At 49.8% G+C, this 17,607-nt stretch overlaps 1 protein-coding gene across 1 annotated transcript in view; it reads left to right on the top strand.

Annotated features, from left to right (window-relative positions):
• The window catches only part of LOC147904414 (Galactose mutarotase-like superfamily protein), a 47,804-nt gene that overhangs the window by 11,761 nt on the left and 18,436 nt on the right, over positions 1 to 17,607 (top strand). The window contains exons 2-3 of the mRNA XM_087394296.1: positions 2,921 to 3,022; positions 3,136 to 3,249. Of these exons, the coding sequence (XP_087250422.1) occupies positions 2,921 to 3,022; positions 3,136 to 3,249 (216 nt within the window). The remainder of the gene's footprint in view (positions 1 to 2,920; positions 3,023 to 3,135; positions 3,250 to 17,607) is intronic.

Genomic DNA, 17,607 nt, shown 5'->3' with positions numbered 1-17,607 from the left:
TTCTTCGGCTACCCAGACCCTAGCGGCGGACATTTGGAGCACGATCATTCACATGCTCAAGGGTCAATGGGATCAGATTCAGGGGGAGTCCCGGGCAGGGAAGGAGAAGAGACGGCGCTTCCTTCGCGACTGGGACCATCGAGAGCTGTTCTTCCAGCACTCTGCTCAGAGTCTTCAGTGGCATTACTCCCCCCACCGTGGCTGTTTGTCCACACTCCGATGATTATGCCTTGAGAGGCTTGTAATTAGTATTTTGCTACCTCGGGCTGTATCCGTTTTACGATTGCAGCCCGCTGGCCTTTAGGCCCTCTTGTACTCTCGTTTTCAAGCAATATAACTAGCACTACTTTTCTGCGCAAAAATAGGCTGGACTCAGTGGGACGGTGGACCAGCCAGCTCGTTTGGGGCTTGGATCAGACTTCCATCCGACCTTGAGGCGCGTTTGAGGGCTCTTCCTCACTTGCGAGGAGCTAGTAGATGCCTCCGTATAGGCCTGGCGCAATCCTCCACGCAGGTTGCTGTACCCTCAGCCCTTTTTCCCCTACAGTTTCCTGCCCCCTTGTCCCCTCCAATCGGGGGCTCACAAGTGGGGCAGTGACATTTCTAACAGAAAATCATAATTTTGGTCTTGCCAAGGTTGACTGTCAGGTTTCTCTCTCTACAAATCACCTCTAGGGCTTCTAGGTGCCTCTGTAGGCCTGCAGTTGAGGAAGATAGGAGGACTATGTTATGTGCGTACAACAATATCTGTATCATCAGATCAGCCAACAACGATCCCTCGCCCCCTAGATGGTCAACGAAGGTCATGATCTCATCAATTGATAGCCCAAATAATCTCAGTGAGAGAGGGCATCCTCTAACTGACTCATATAGGCTCATCACTCCCCATATCATGTCACCTGGGATCTACATCTCTAAAGTCGCTTGTGTTAGAAATCAACCAGCAGAGGGTACGCACAGTGGAAGACTGATAGAAAAGAGCTCACACAATGTGTGTGGGGAGTGGAATTACAAACTTCTTTAACTTATGTGCATCACATGTTAGAAATCAACCAACAGAGGGTATGCACAGCGGAAGACTGATAGAATAGCCCAGGAGCTCACACAGTGCGTCTGGGGAGTGGAATCACAAACTTCTTTAACTTATGTGCATCACATAGATGTGCAGACTCATCAATAGACAATAATCCAGCCAGATATAGAAACCACCAAAATTATCTATTTCCATCCAAAGCTATGGACACGATACAAAAGAGAAAGATCCAAAGCCCACCAAAGTGTGGTCCTTTGATCTTACCACAAGGTACTTCTACTATCTGCCGGATATATCTAGACTCAAACCCGCGTGCTCCACCTCGAACATATGTAGACTCTCCGTCTAGATCACAACACCTTGCTGCCCTGAGAGACATTAAGGTTCAGCCCTTGAGAGGTCAGTCTGCAGCACACCTTCTACTCTCCTTCACCTCCAGAATGAGGCCCAAGGACGTGTCTTCTGGCTGCTCATGTCTGCTGCCTTTTATGCTGAACTGTTGGATAAGTAATGAGGGCACAATGGCCCCTTTATATAGCCTCCAAGGGGCTGGAAAGAAAACTGACCAGCATGCTCCTTCCTGGCCAACTTTCTGCCCCCCCCTGGCCGACTTGTTCTGGCAGCCTTCTGCTGCCCCAAAACCGCCCCAAATGCGCTCCAATTTTGTGGCTCTCTGGCCCATTCTTTCCTGCAGGGACCAGCCTATTTGCCAGCCCATAATCAGGCCTGGTTGGCTGGCTATGCCCAGCCCAACTAGACTGTCTTGCCAAGCTGTATTTATTGCAGCTGTCCCTACCACATCTTGTGTCACTTGATCTCTCTGATTCCTGCCCCCATGGCAACCATCATGCTGCGCATGTGGCCATCTCTCAGATCCCAGGTCCCCCCTCCCCCCATGCTCTTCTCATATGGGGGCTTACAGATGGGTAGGTGACCTTTCCAACAGCTTGATCATGCGAAATCTTGGCACTATATCTAAGGCCTTCCGAAAGTCTACAAAACAAGCATATACTTTCTAGGATCTCGACTGCACCTCCTTGATGACTGCCCACAAGGTGAAGATGTGATCAAGGGTGGAATGTTGTCTCCGAGCCGGCCCCAGTGCCCTATGCCCATGTGCTTCCGTGTAGGAGCTGATCTCTCTCTCTAGTAGTGACCCATATATCTTGGCTGGTGTATGACCAATCATGAGAGTGTGGTAGTTCCCAGTATCCATGGGGTCTCCTACTTTGTGTATCGGCACAATGGTGGTGGTACTCCAAGCAAGGGGGAAACCATGGCGCACAACATTATTGAACATTTGTGCTAGGATCGGGGCCATGACCTCCTATCCATGTGTGGAATGCTCAGTGTGTAGCCCCGACGTCATAGTAGCTAGTCCCTGTTGTGTGTGATAGAGTTGATGGTTTTCAACCTTGTGAGTGACTATCATGAGATTCAAACTGCACTATTTGCTGGGTTTGTGTTTTCAATGGGCATGTTCCTGGATTCATCCTCTTTTATATATATATATATATATATGGAATTATGGAAGCAGTGATTCTCAAAAAGGCTGCAGTCTTTAATGATATTGTGAGAAGTACTAATGAGCGGAGCTCTTTGTCTCATTTCTCTTAGAGGATGCTCTTAAAATTCTCAAATGTAGCATATTCTTGTCTTTTGAGCCAATATCTTTTACTAACCGTTGAGCCTCAAATAGATAATTCATCTAGGCACATCAGGAGCTAAGGCTGTTATATTTATATGTTGTCTGAATAGTGGTTTTCTAACGTTATCTGTTTAACGGAAAGCATTGCTGCATTCAGTCTAAGCTTCAATAGAGCTGTCTTCCTTCATAGATGTCTGCTTAGCAGAAGTGGATCATCTCTGAAGGAAACGTTGCTGCAGAGTACTAGAGAAGCTACAAGCCCAAGTCAGCGCTGATGGAGTTAAAGTTGAAGAAGGAGAAGGTGGTCTTCCTAGGGTGGTTCTTTCGGCATCAGATGGGAGGTATGTTGTTGTTTTGAGTGCTTTTTCCAGCTTCAAAGCTATCTAAATCCACAGAATTTGAGGCTGCCTTATTTCAAATTTTCTAAGTTTTCGATTTTCTTTGTGGCTAATAGTCAGGCTGAAATTTATATTTTTGGAGCTTGTGTGACATCATGGAAGCTTCCAAATGGGAAAGACATGCTCTTTGTGCGGCCTGATGCTGTATTTAATGGGCAAAAACCAATAAGGTATGCTTTGACAAATCAGATGGTGCAGGAAAAATAAGTATATGGTTCGATTTTGCCAAGGCCACTGTTTTGGAGGATGATTTAAACGTTTTTCTGTGGAAAAGGTAGCTATACTAGTGGAGGGGTTGGAAACCTTAGACCAAGGGACATTTTCTGTTAGAGAAGGCGACATCAGCTGGGATCCCTGTGAAAGTCCTGGTAGTGTGTTTGAGATCTACCGCTGTTGCCCTCTACTCCACTCTGTGGGGTGTGCCGGCATCATGAGACAGCCTGGTTCTGTGATGCTGCAAGCATGATGCTTTGAATGAGATGCCTGCTTGCTGGCCCTATATATGTCCTCCTGCAACTCTGTCATCTATGAGAGAGAGAAAGAAAGATAGAAGGTTGTATTAATGTCTTCGGGAGGCCTCGTGGGCCTATGAGACGAGTGTACAATCAGCAGAATAACTCATACAAGCTGCCATGGGCTGAAACAAAGGGCTTCTAAGGCCCTTGCTGAGTGCTAAGCTAAGCTAATGATCTCAAAAACTCAAAACTCAAAAACACTCTCAGAAGCTCTCAAGAGACTCTAGGTAGTGCAAAAGCTTCGAGGACATATCGGGGAGTCGTGGTATCCCTCCGATGAGACACAAAGATCTCTCATATCGAGCTGTCTCTTGCCATGGTGGACGGCGTGGTCTCCGAGATCTCTGTATATGATGAGTCACATCAACGGTGAAACCTTGGGTCAGTCAGTCTCCTCTGAGTAGAGCAGCGATGGGCTGGGCCTCTATCGTGCATGCTCTAGTCATCCTCTAAGAGAGAGAAAGAAGGAAAGAAAGAAAGTTTATTAAAGTATTCGGAAGACCGATGGGTCTATGAGACTGTGAAAATCCTGGTACAAACAAGCTATGAGGGTGGAGCTACTAAATGAGCATCCACACCAATGCAGAATGCAAAAAATGCAAAATGATAGTACCAAGTACAACATAGTTATGTTAGTGGTCGACTACATATCAATCTCATCATCATCATCAAGACATCAGGGTGGATGAGGCAATGGAGGCATGAAATCAGCGATATAGTGTTGTCGACTGCCCACAGGTGTGGCACTGTGACGTCTCTTGGTCATAGCTCTGCGCCTAACAAGGGCTACAGTAACCCCTGTCGGTCGGCGGGCTCCGACTCCGAACACAAAGGCGATATCCCCAAGTGTAATCTGCACGTCAACCCTCTGTCTAAGATGTGGAGTCACTGGCTCTAGGTCACGATCATGTCTAGGCCTTGTATCGTGGGGGTCCGTGTGATCTGGCAGGAAGAACTCCGTGATAGAGCTCTGAGAGGGATATGCCAAGGAAGAAGTCTGCTCCTGTCTCCATGATCGAAGTAGCCTCTCGCGGTGCCTAACTACCTCATGAGTGAAGGCAGTCAAGCATCTCTGGTCTGGATAGGAGAGGAATCGGGACAAAACCCCAGAGCTATCTCTGAAGAGGCAGTAGAAACGCCCTCAGATCTCATAGTAAACAGGACACCCGAAGATGAAGTGCTCCTCCGTCTCAACCTCTTGTATGAAGATGAGAGAGAGAGAGAGAGAGAGAGAGAGAGAGATGTATTTACATCTTCAGGAGGCCTCACATGCCTATGAGACAAAGTACAATCACAGGAAGTAACCCATACAAGCCACTCTTGGCTGAAAGTTTCGCTAAGGTTCTTTGCAGAGTACTACAAGCTAAGCTTAAACGAAAAGAACAAGAATCTAGTACTCAGACTCAAGATCGAAATACATATACCTTTAAAAGTATAGAATAAGTCCAATCATACAAATTTAGAATAAGTCCAATCATCAATAAGCTCGATGCTAGGGTGGCTCTCCTCTAAGCTGTGAAGATATCTCATATCTGTTGTCTGCCAGGTCGTGTCTCTTGGCCGACAGGGGGTGTGGTGTCCTTGATCTCTGTATTCGGCAGGCCATGTCGAAGGTGACCCCTCTAGTCGGACTACCCCGTGAGTATAGCTGTGACCTCCATCGTGCTTGCCATGGTCCGTCTCTACATCTTTGGATGCGCCTCTTCACGTGGCTGTCTCGTCCAACTAGCCCACTCAATCCTCATGTCATCTATCTCCTCCTCCTAAACTCTGCTATGTCCAGGGGCAGACTCAATAAAAATATGTAACTTGTTGTTGGGCTCTATCTACCTTGGCCTCAGGGCCGCTGTCTCATCCTGCTCTCTAATGCGGCGCATCAGCGTCTCTCTATGTCGTCGCATCTCCATCAAATAGAGACCAATGCAACCCATGTCCCTCTCGGAATAAGCAATGGTATCGTCCTCGAATCTCATACTATACAGGGCAAGTACACAAGAAGTGTTCCTCTGTCTCCACCTCCTCCAGGGTGCATAGTCTACATATTTGTTGCTCTCTGGGTGTACCTATGGCTTTCCCTATCTCAATCCTCAAGTGATGTGATGAGACCTGCCGATGGCGATTCTCAATGCATGTGAGACTTTTCTGTCCTCCGAGTACTAGGGTCTAATAATCACTCCCATCCACCAATACTGTGAGGAAATTGTCATGGTAGAATCGGATCTTGGTGGGAAACTCCTGGTACTCCCCCCAAGTCCATTACGTGTGGAGTTGGAGGAGGTCCAAACGTATGATACGGTTAATCTCATCCCATGGAATCAGGTGATCTGGAGCATCTAAGTTGTACTGAAAGGGGGGGAGACGATCCATGTGGATGCCCTGACTGTGAAATCATTTGGATGTAAGTGTGTACCAAGCCATGCTAATACCACTCTCAGCTAGGCATCTAGACGTGTCTAGAGCCAATCTCTGTAGTCTCCCTCTAGGTAGAGCCCAGATCTTGTGGAGATAGCTGACTATCTAGTAGCGGTGTCATGCCGACCTCTGCCTGTATGATTTGATGGGAGACTGAGGGTTTTCTCTGGATCTCATCCTGGATGGCATCATCACCTGGAACCTCTCGAAATGCCACCACTCAGTCTGTTGATAGATCACCCCCCTGAAGGGTACTGCATACATGGCCGTCAGTCTCACTAGTGTGTCGAATAGCCAACCCTTCGTTGGGGGGTCCTGAAAATGTGCTTGAAAGCATAATCTCTCTAGTCGACCTAGAGCCCCTTGTTGGAAAGGTCACCTCCCCATCTGTAAGCCCCCATATGAGGAGAGCATGGGGGGGGTGAACCTAAGCACAAAAGCATGGTACCCAGGTGCTAGTGAAAGGCCTGGCAGAGGCAGCTCAAGGCGCCTTCATGGCAGGATGCAGTCACGATATAGGCGACCCGGATGGCAAGGGTTGCAGGTAGGATCTCGACCTGCAGCAAGCCCTGGACAAGGTGCAATGACAGCAGCAGGAACAGCACCGCTTTGGGGCCTGGAAAGTAACCTGGCAGGCCAGCACAGCAGGCTGGAACAGGCCTCACATGGAGGCCAACTGTGGTGCAGGGCCACGTGGCAAGGCGGGGGAGCAGAGGCTGGGCTGGACCCTGTATTTATAGGGCATCTGCCCTTGAAAGGTGGGCCAAGGGCCCTTGTAATGAGAGCCCCAAAAAGGGCAGCCCAGAGTCCCATAAATGGGGAGCTGTGGGGTCGGTTTTGGTCGGCCAGGGGCAAGGGGCTGAACCGGCCAGCAGTCGGCCCTTTCTAGGGCTGCTGGGTCGGCTGGCTGGCCAGGCTCTTGGGCCTATATAAAGAGGTCATTCAGGCCTCATTTCATCATCATCTAGAGCAGCAATTCCACCAGCAGAAGGAGCAGCAGCACGGCTACCTTTGGGCCTACAGTCAAGAGGAGAAAGAAGTACCTTGTGCTGCAGACTTAGCTTGCAGGAGGCTGCCCAACTAGGCTGGTTTCCAGACAGCAAGGTGGAGAGGATCATTCTAGACGGAAAGTTTACTTACGCTCGAGGTGGAGCACGCGGACTCTAGTCTAGAGATAGCCAGCAGATAGGAGGACTTTGTGGTAAGATCAGAGGACCACACCATTGGTGGGACTCTGGATCTGTCTCTTTTGTATTGTGTCCATAGTTGTGGACGGAAATATATATTTTGGTGGTTTCTCTATCTGGTTGGTTCATTGTCTATTGATGAGTCTGCCTATTGTATGCACATAAGTAAAAAGTGTGTGATTTAACACCCACACCGCACACTGTGTGAGCTCCTGGGCATTACTATAACTCTTCCGCTGCGTGTACCCTCTGTTGGGTATTTTCTAACATGGTATCAGAGCCCAAGTAGGAGGCTCACAGGTGTGGGAGCGTGAAGGCAGGGACCTTGCTGAAGGACGATCCTGATTCAGAAGCTCTTGGGAATCGACTTTCACGACTAGAGGATTGTGCTTTTTGAGAAGGAGGGTGACGCAGGTTCAGTCAAGTGCGTTCTGAATTCTGGTTTGCTGAATTTGAGTGCGGTTGACTTTGCTGTGTGGTATAAACAGCAGAGATGTCGACATCTACAGCCTCTTCAGCCCCTGCTTTCCCTTCCTCCTCCTCCAATTTTCTCTCTTTCACTATCCCTAACTTTGGAGAGTCTGGGAACCTGGACGGGACTAATTACCCCATCTGGAAAGTGAAGATCCGGAGTCATTTAGTGGCTCGGAAGTTGTGGAAGCTCACCACGGGCGAGGAGTCGAAGCCGGAGGACATGGTGGACAGTAAAGAGAAGGTACTCATGGCAGTAGACAGAGAGGAGCTTGAAGCTTGGGAAGAAAGAGATGCCCATGCCCTGGCAATAATCATAGGGACTACGGCGGACTTCGTTCTTCCGCATATCCAGCTAGCCGAGACGTCAGTAGAGGCGTGGGCCACCTTGAAGGATCTGTACGAGACAAATAATACCTCCCGGATTGTGCTTCTTCAGCATCAACTCTACAATCTTGATATGGAAGAAGGCGATACGGTACATAGCCATTTGACGAAGGTCAAGGTGGTGCGCGATCAGCTGGCAGCAATTGGTCAGAAGACAGACTCATGCCATCTGGCCTTGATGGTACTGAGGAGATTGCCTCGGAGTTTCAAGAGCTTTGTTACGGCTGTGACAGCAGGACAGAGGACCAAACCTCTGACATTTGAGGAGTTGTGTCCATTACTGCTACACAGGAGGAAGCTCGGGAGAAGCTCTACAATGAGGACAAAGACGACAAGGCAATGCTGGTGAAGGATTCCGCTGGCAAAGGAAAGGGCAAGCCTAACGGTGGCAAGTCCAATAAAGACGACTCTGACGACGAGGGGACTTCGAAGAGGAAGCACAAGAAGAAGTGTTTCTATTGTGATACGCCAGGACATTTTGCAAAAGACTGCAGAAAGAAAAAGGCGGATCTGAAAAACAAACAGGAGTCTGACTCAGATTCAGAGGGCAAGGCCAAAGCAAATGTGGTAATCGAAGAGTTGTTCCTGCTGACATCACCGAGTGTTACCGAGGTCAGATATGTTGATCCAGAAATTACAGTGAGGATGTCTGAAATAGAGAGTTGGGTCGACGAGGAGTCAGATACCTTTGTGAAGGTGAAGGACAGTATGGAGCGCTTGGTACCTTCCAGGTGTGTGGCTGTTGACACTGACACGAGGGTGGATTCCATGGAAAGCCCTGGGGTCTCATGGTCAGATGGATGCTAGATTTCAGAAGGGGACAGTACAGGATTACACAGGATCTTGGCGGGTGCCTCATTGAGGTACAGGGTTTGCTTTCAGAGCGAACATTCAGGCAGTACAACAGTCTGGTATGTATTTGATATTCTGCATTTGAGCCTTTATAGCATGCTGTGGAGAGATTCTGCTCTTCATTTGTCTCAGGTGATAAGAGATTGGAAAGAATTGGCCTTCTTCGAAGGCAGAAGGGGAAGTATTGGTGCTTCTTCAAATCTTGGACGCAGATTGCTAGAAGGTGATGGACAAAGAATACTGAAGCCAGAAGAGTACCTGCTTGAGAACTCAGCGAGAGTTCATGGTCCAGGTTATCTGGAAATATTTATTGGTTGCAGACCTTGCCAAAGGAAGGACGGGTTGAAACAGACCCTCAGAGCATGGTGCCTGGAAGACTCCAGGTTGTTCACTCATCATGAGGGGGACGACTGGAAGATCGTGACGGCTGGATTGCTCGAGTTCAGAGGCGGGAATGTGACTGAAGGAGGTGGTACCAGGAGGTGCTACCAGAGATGGACCTGTGTACCAGGATGGTGTGCGGAAGCGGAACCGGACCTGGTGGAGCAGGAGCCACTGGATGAAATGCCAGGAAAAGATTTCGACACCAAAAGGTTCCAGAGGACTACGACCAGGGAGTTACTGGAGCATCTTCATCGATGTGTTGGCATTGGGCTGAGATGTGTCGGTGAGAGGGGGTGTTGGAAAGGTCACCTCCCCATCTGTAAGCCCCCATATGAGGAGAGCATGGGGGGGTGAACCTAAGCACAAAAGCATGGTACCCAGGTGCTAGTGAAAGGCCTGGCAGAGGCAGCTCAAGGCGCCTTCATGGCAGGATGCAGTCACGATATAGGCGACCCGGATGGCAAGGGTTGCAGGCAGGATCTCGACCTACAGCAAGCCCTGGACAAGGCGCAATGACAGCAGCAGGAACAGCACCGCTTTGGGGCCTGGAAAGTAACCTGGCAGGCCAGCACAGCAGGCTGGAACAGGCCTCACATGGAGGCAAACTGTGGCGCAGGGCCACGTGGCAAGGCGGGGGAGCAGAGGCTGGGCTGGACCCTGTATTTATAGGGCATCTGCCCTTGAAAGGTGGGCCAAGGGCCCTTGTAATGAGAACCCCAAAAAGGGCAGCCCACAGTCCCATAAATGGGGAGCTGTGGGGTCGGTTTTGGTCAGGGGCAAGGGGCTGAACCGGCCAGCAGTCGGCCCTTTCTAGGGCTGCTGGGTCGGTTGGCTGGACAGGCTCTTGGGCCTATATAAAGAGGTCATTCAGGCCTCATTTCATCATCATCTGGAGCAGCAATTCCACCAGCAGAAGGAGCAGCAGCAGGGCTACCTTTGGGCCTACAGTCAGGAGGAGAAAGAAGTACCTTGTGCTGCAGACTTAGCTTGCAGGAGGCTGCCCACCTAGGCTGGTTTCCAGACAGCAAGGTGGAGAGGATCATTCTAGACGGAAAGTTTACTTACGCTCGAGGTGGAGCATGCGGACTCTAGTCTAGAGATAGCCAGCAGATAGGAGAAGGAATTTGTGGTAAGATCAGAGGACCACACCATTGGTGGGACTCTGGATCTGTCTCTTTTGTATTGTGTCCATAGTTGTGGACGGAAAATATATTTTGGTGGTTTCTTTATCTGGTTGGTTCATTGTCTATTGATGAGTCTGCACACCTATTGTATGCACATAAGTAAAGAAGTCTGTGATTTAACACCCACACCGCACACTGTGTGAGCTCCTGGGCATTACTATAAGTCTTCCGCTGCGTGTACCCTCTGTTGGGTATTTTCTAATATGGTATCAGAGCCCAAGTAGGAGGCTCACAGGTGTGGGAGCCTGAAGGCAGGGACCTTGCTGAAGGACGATCCTGATTCAGAAGCTCTTGGGAATCGACTTCCACGACTGGAGGATTGTGCTTTTTGAGAAGGAGGGTGACTCAGGTTCAGTCAGGTGCGTTCAGAATTCTGGTTTACTGAATTTGAGTGCGGTTGACTTTGCTGTGTGGTATAAACAGTAGAGATGTCGACATCTACAGCCTCTTCAGCCCCTGCTTTCCCTTCCTCCTCCTCCAGTTTTCTCTCTTTCACTATCCCTAACTTTGGAGAGTCTGGGAACCTGGACGGGACTAATTACCCCATCTGGAAAGTGAAGATCTGGAGTCATTTAGTGGCTCGGAAGTTGTGGAAGCTCACCACGGGAGAGGAGTCGAAGCCGGAGGACATGGTGGACAGTAAAGGGAAGGTACTCATTGCAGTAGACAAAGAGGAGCTTGAAGCTTGGGAAGAAAGAGATGCCCATGCCCAGGCAATAATCATAGGGACTACGGCGGACTCCGTTCTTCCGCATATCCAGCTGGCCGAGACGTCAGTAGAGGCGTGGGCCACCCTGAAGGATTTGTACGAGACAAATAATACCTCCCGGATTGTGCTTCTTCAGCATCAACTCTACAATCTTGATATGGAAGAAGGCGATACGGTACATAGCCATTTGACGAAGGTCAAGGTGGTGCGGGATCAGCTGGCAGCAATTGGTCAGAAGACAGACTCATGCCATCTGGCCTTGATGGTACTGAGGAGATTGCCTCGGAGTTTCAAGAGCTTTGTTACGGCTGTGACAGCAGGACAGAGGACCAAACCTCTGACATTTGAGGAGTTGTGTCCATTACTGCTACAGGAGGAAGCTCGGGAGAAGCTCTACAACGAGGACAAAGACGACAAGGCAATGCTGGTGAAGGATTCCGCTGGCAAAGGAAAGGGCAAACCTAACGGTGGCAAGTCCAATAAAGACGACTCTGACGACGAGGGGACTTCGAAGAGGAAGCACAAGAAGAAGTGTTTCTACTGTGATACGCCAGGACATTTTGCAAAAGACTGCAGAAAGAAAAAGGCAGATCTGAAAAACAAACAGGAGTCTAACTCAAATTCAGACGGCAAGGCCAAAGCAAATGTGGTAATCGAAGAGTTGTTCCTGGTGACATCACCGAGTGTTACCGAGGTCAGATATGTTGATCCAGAAATTACAGTGAGGATGTCTGACATAGAGAGTTGGGTCGACGAGGAGTCAGATACCTTTGTGAAGGTGAAGGACAGTATGGAGCGCTTGGTACCTTCCAGGTGTGTGGCTGTTGACACTGACACGAGGGTGGATTCCATGGAAAGCCTTGGGGTCTCATGGTCAGATGGATGCTAGATTTCAGAAGGGGACAGTACAGGATTACACAGGATCTTGGCGGGTGCCTCATTGAGGTACAGGGTTTGCTTTCAGAGCGAACATTCAGGCAGTACAACAGTCTGGTATGTATTTGATATTCTGCCTTTGAGCCTTTATAGCATGGTGTGGAGAGATTCTGCTCTTCATTTGTCTCTGGTGATAAGAGATTGGAAAGAATTGGCCTTCTTCGAAGGCAGAAGGGGAAGTATTGGTGCTTCTTCAAATCTTGGACGCAGATTGCTAGAAGGTGATGGACAAAGAATATTGAAGCCAGAAGAGTACCTGCTTGAGAACTCAGCGAGAGTTCATGGTCCAGGTTATCTGGAAATATTCATTGGTTGCAGACCTTGCCAAAGGAAGGACGGGTTGAAACAGACCCTCAGAGTATGGTGCCTGGAAGACTCCAGGTTGTTCACTCATTATGAGGGGGATGACTGGAAGATCGTGACGGCTGGATTGCTCGAGTTCAGAGGCGGGAATGTGACTGAAGGAGGTGGTACCAGGAGGTGCTACCAGAGATGGACCTGTGTACCAGGATGGTGTGCGGAAGCGGAACCGCGGACCTGGTGGAGCAGGAGCCACTGGATGAAATGCCAGGAAAAGATTTCGACACCAAAAGGTTCCAGAGGACTACGACCAGGGAGCTACTGGAGCATCTTCATCGATGTGTTGGCATTGGGCTGAGATGTGTCGGTGAGAGGGGGTGTTGGAAAGGTCACCTCCCCATCTGTAAGCCCCCATATGAGGAGAGCATGGGGGGGGTGAACCTAAGCACAAAAGCATCGTACCCAGGTGCTAGTGAAGGGCCTGGCAGAGGCAGCTCAAGGCGCCTTCATGGCAGGATGCAGTCACGATATAGGCAACCCGGATGGCAAGGGTTGCAGGCACGATCTCGACCTGCAGCAAGCCCTGGACAAGGCGCAATGACAGCAGCAGGAACAGCATCGCTTTGGGGCCTGCAAAGTAACCTGGCAGGCCAGCACAGCAGGCTAGAAGAGGCCTCACATGGAGGCAAACTGTGGCGCAGGGCCACGTGGCAAGGCGGGGGAGCAGAGGCTGGGCTGGACCCTGTATTTATAGGGCATCTGCCCTTGAAAGGTGGGCCAAGGGCCCTTGTAATGAGAACCCCAAAAAGGGCAGCCCACAGTCCCATAAATGGGGAGCTGTGGGGTCGGTTTTGGTCAGGGGCAAGGGGCTGAACCGGCCAGCAGTCGGCCCTTTCTAGGGCTGCTGGGTCGGTTGGCTGGACAGGCTCTTGGGCCTATATAAAGAGGTCATTCAGGCCTCATTTCATCATCATCTGGAGCAGCAATTCCACCAGCAGAAGGAGCAGCAGCAGGGCTACCTTTGGGCCTACAGTCAGGAGGAGAAAGAAGTACCTTGTGCTGCAGACTTAGCTTGCAGGAGGCTGCCCACCTAGGCTGGTTTCCAGACAGCAAGGTGGAGAGGATCATTCTAGACGGAAAGTTTACTTACGCTCGAGGTGGAGCATGCGGACTCTAGTCTAGAGATAGCCAGCAGATAGGAGAAGGAATTTGTGGTAAGATCAGAGGACCACACCATTGGTGGGACTCTGGATCTGTCTCTTTTGTATTGTGTCCATAGTTGTGGACGGAAAATATATTTTGGTGGTTTCTTTATCTGGTTGGTTCATTGTCTATTGATGAGTCTGCACACCTATTGTATGCACATAAGTAAAGAAGTCTGTGATTTAACACCCACACCGCACACTGTGTGAGCTCCTGGGCATTACTATAAGTCTTCCGCTGCGTGTACCCTCTGTTGGGTATTTTCTAATATGGTATCAGAGCCCAAGTAGGAGGCTCACAGGTGTGGGAGCCTGAAGGCAGGGACCTTGCTGAAGGACGATCCTGATTCAGAAGCTCTTGGGAATCGACTTCCACGACTGGAGGATTGTGCTTTTTGAGAAGGAGGGTGACTCAGGTTCAGTCAGGTGCGTTCAGAATTCTGGTTTACTGAATTTGAGTGCGGTTGACTTTGCTGTGTGGTATAAACAGTAGAGATGTCGACATCTACAGCCTCTTCAGCCCCTGCTTTCCCTTCCTCCTCCTCCAGTTTTCTCTCTTTCACTATCCCTAACTTTGGAGAGTCTGGGAACCTGGACGGGACTAATTACCCGATCTGGAAAGTGAAGATCTGGAGTCATTTAGTGGCTCGGAAGTTGTGGAAGCTCACCACGGGAGAGGAGTCGAAGCCGGAGGACATGGTGGACAGTAAAGGGAAGGTACTCATTGCAGTAGACAGAGAGGAGCTTGAAGCTTGGGAAGAAAGAGATGCCCATGCCCTGGCAATAATCATAGGGACTACGGCGGACTCCGTTCTTCCGCATATCCAGCTGGCCGAGACGTCAGTAGAGGCGTGGGCCACCCTGAAGGATCTGTACGAGACAAATAATACCTCCCGGATTGTGCTTCTTCAGCATCAACTCTACAATCTTGATATGGAAGAAGGCGATACGGTACATAGCCATTTGACGAAGGTCAAGGTGGTGCGGGATCAGCTGGCAGCAATTGGTCAGAAGACAGACTCATGCCATCTGGCCTTGATGGTACTGAGGAGATTGCCTCGGAGTTTCAAGAGCTTTGTTACGGCTGTGACAGCAGGACAGAGGACCAAACCTCTGACATTTGAGGAGTTGTGTCCATTACTGCTACAGGAGGAAGCTCGGGAGAAGCTCTACAACGAGGACAAAGACGACAAGGCAATGCTGGTGAAGGATTCCGCTGGCAAAGGAAAGGGCAAGCCTAATGGTGGCAAGTCCAATAAAGACGATGAGGGGACTTCGAAGAGGAAGCACAAGAAGAAGTGTTTCTACTGTGATACGCCAGGACATTTTGCAAAAGATTGCAGAAAGAAAAAGGCAGATCTGAAAAACAAACGAGTCTAACTCAAATTCAGAGGGCAAGGCCAAAGCAAATGTGGTAATCGAAGAGTTGTTCCTGGTGACATCACCGAGTGTTACTGAGGTCAGATATGTTGATCCAGAAATTACAGTGAGGATGTCTGTCATAGAGAGTTGGGTCGACGAGGAGTCAGATACCTTTGTGAAGGTGAAGGACAGTATGGAGCGCTTGGTACCTTCTAGGTGTGTGGCTGTTGACACTGACACGAGGGTGGATTCCATGGAAAGCCCTGGGGTCTCATGGTCAGATGGATGCTAGATTTCAGAAGGGGACAGTACAGGATTACACAGGATCTTGGCGGGTGCCTCATTGAGGTACAGGGTTTGCTTTCAGAGCGAACATTCAGGCAGTACAACAGTCTGGTATGTATTTGATATTCTGCATTTGAGCCTTTATAGCATGCTGTGGAGAGATTCTGCTCTTCATTTGTCTCTGGTGATAAGAGATTGGAAAGAATTGGCCTTCTTCGAAGGCAGAAGGGGAAGTATTGGTGCTTCTTCAAATCTTGGACGCAGATTGCTAGAAGGTGATGGACAAAGAATACTGAAGCCAGAAGAGTACCTGCTTGAGAACTCAGCGAGAGTTCATGGTCCAGGTTATCTGGAAATATTCATTGGTTGCAGACCTTGCCAAAGGAAGGACGGGTTGAAATAGACCCTCAGAGCATGGTGCCTGGAAGACTCCAGGTTGTTCACTCATTATGAGGGGGACGACTGGAAGATCGTGACGGCTGGATTGCTCGAGTTCAGAGGCGGGAATGTGACTGAAGGAGGTGCTACCAGAGATGGACCTGTGTACCAGGATGGTGTGCGGAAGCGGAACCGGACCTGGTGGAGCAGGAGCCACTGGATGAAATGCCAGGAAAAGATTTCGACACCAAAAGGTTCCAGAGGACTACGACCAGGGAGCTCCTGGAGCATCTTCATCGATGTGTTGGCATTGGGCTGAGATGTGTCGGTGAGAGGGGGTGTTGGAAAGGTCACCTCCCCATCTGTAAGCCCCCATATGAGGAGAGCATGGGGGGGGTGAACCTAAGCACAAAAGCATCGTACCCAGGTGCTAGTGAAGGGCCTGGCAGAGGCAGCAGCTCAAGGCGCCTTCATGGCAGGATGCAGTCACGATATAGGCGACCCGGATGGCAAGGGTTGCAGGCAGACCTGCAGCAAGCCCTGGACAAGGCGCAATGACAGCAGCAGGAACAGCATCGCTTTGGGGCCTGGAAAGTAACCTGGCAGGCCAGCACAGCAGGCTGGAACAGGCCTCACATGGAGGCAAACTGTGGCGCAGGGCCACGTGGCAAGGCGGGGGAGCAGAGGCTGGGCTGGACCCTGTATTTATAGGGCATCTGCCCTTGAAAGGTGGGCCAAGGGCCCTTGTAATGAGAGCCCCAAAAAGGGCAGCCCACAATCCCATAAATGGGGAGCTGTGGGGTCGGTTTTGGTCGGCCAGGGGCAAGGGGCTGAACCGGCCAGCAGTCGGCCCTTTCTAGGGCTGCTGGGTCGGTTGGCTGGCCAGGCTCTTGGGCCTATATAAAGAGGTCATTCAGGCCTCATTTCATCATCATCTGGAGCAGCAATTCCACCAGCAGAAGGAGCAGCAGCAGGGCTACCTTTGGGCCTACAGTCAGGAGGAGAAAGAAGTACCTTGTGCTGCAGACTTAGCTTGCAGGAGGCTGCCCACCTAGGCTGGTTTCCAGACAGCAAGGTGGAGAGGATCATTCTAGACGGAAAGTTTACTTACGCTCGAGGTGGAGCACGCGGACTCTAGTCTAGAGATAGCTAGCAGATAGGAGAAGGACTTTGTGGTAAGATCAGAGGACCACACCATTGGTTGGACTCTGGATCTGTCTCTTTTGTATTGTGTCCATAGTTGTGGACGGAAATATATATTTTGGTGGTTTCTCTATCTGGTTGGTTCATTGTCTATTGATGAGTCTGCACATCTATTGTATGCACATAAGTAAAGAAGTCTGTGATTTAACACCCACACCGCACACTGTGTGAGCTCCTAGGCATTACTATAAGTCTTCCGCTGCGTGTACCCTCTGTTGGGTATTTTCTAACACCCCTGTCCTCATGTAAGTCGTGCCCTAGCTAAGTGAGTCATCATAAAGACTAGACCTGCAAAGACTGTCCACAAGTAAGTGTACAATCTCCACTAGCTCCCCTCGGTAAGTGAAGGTGTGTTGGTGAAGAACTGCACGTGAGGTGTTGAAAATAATAACCTTGTTCTTCCCAAGGTTGCTATCAGATCTCTCTCTCTCTTTACAAAACATCTCGAGTAGGTGCCACTGTATGCTCATTGTTGAGGAAGACAAGAGGACTATGTCATCTGATAAAGCAATATTTGTATCATCAGGTCGGCCAACAATGATCTCTTGCCCTGCAGGTGGTCAAAGAAGGTTATGATCTCATCAATGTAAATCCCAAAGAATGCTGCTGCGAGAGGGCATCCCTGCTTCACACCTACAATGCTCTCAATCCAGTCTAACAGGCCTCTAGGAGCACGTACTCTCTCTCTGATTGATTCATATAAGCTCATCACTGCCCATATCATGTCTCTTGGGATATGCATCTCCTAAGGTCATTTAATT

Source organism: Dipteris shenzhenensis, chromosome 2 (assembly GCF_047967505.1).
Source record: "Dipteris shenzhenensis isolate YYH24624 ecotype China chromosome 2, Dip_SZ_1.0, whole genome shotgun sequence".
Lineage (NCBI taxonomy): Eukaryota > Viridiplantae > Streptophyta > Polypodiopsida > Gleicheniales > Dipteridaceae > Dipteris > Dipteris shenzhenensis.
The sequence above is the reverse complement of the archived record's forward strand: the minus strand, read 5'-3'. Positions and strand labels throughout refer to the sequence as shown.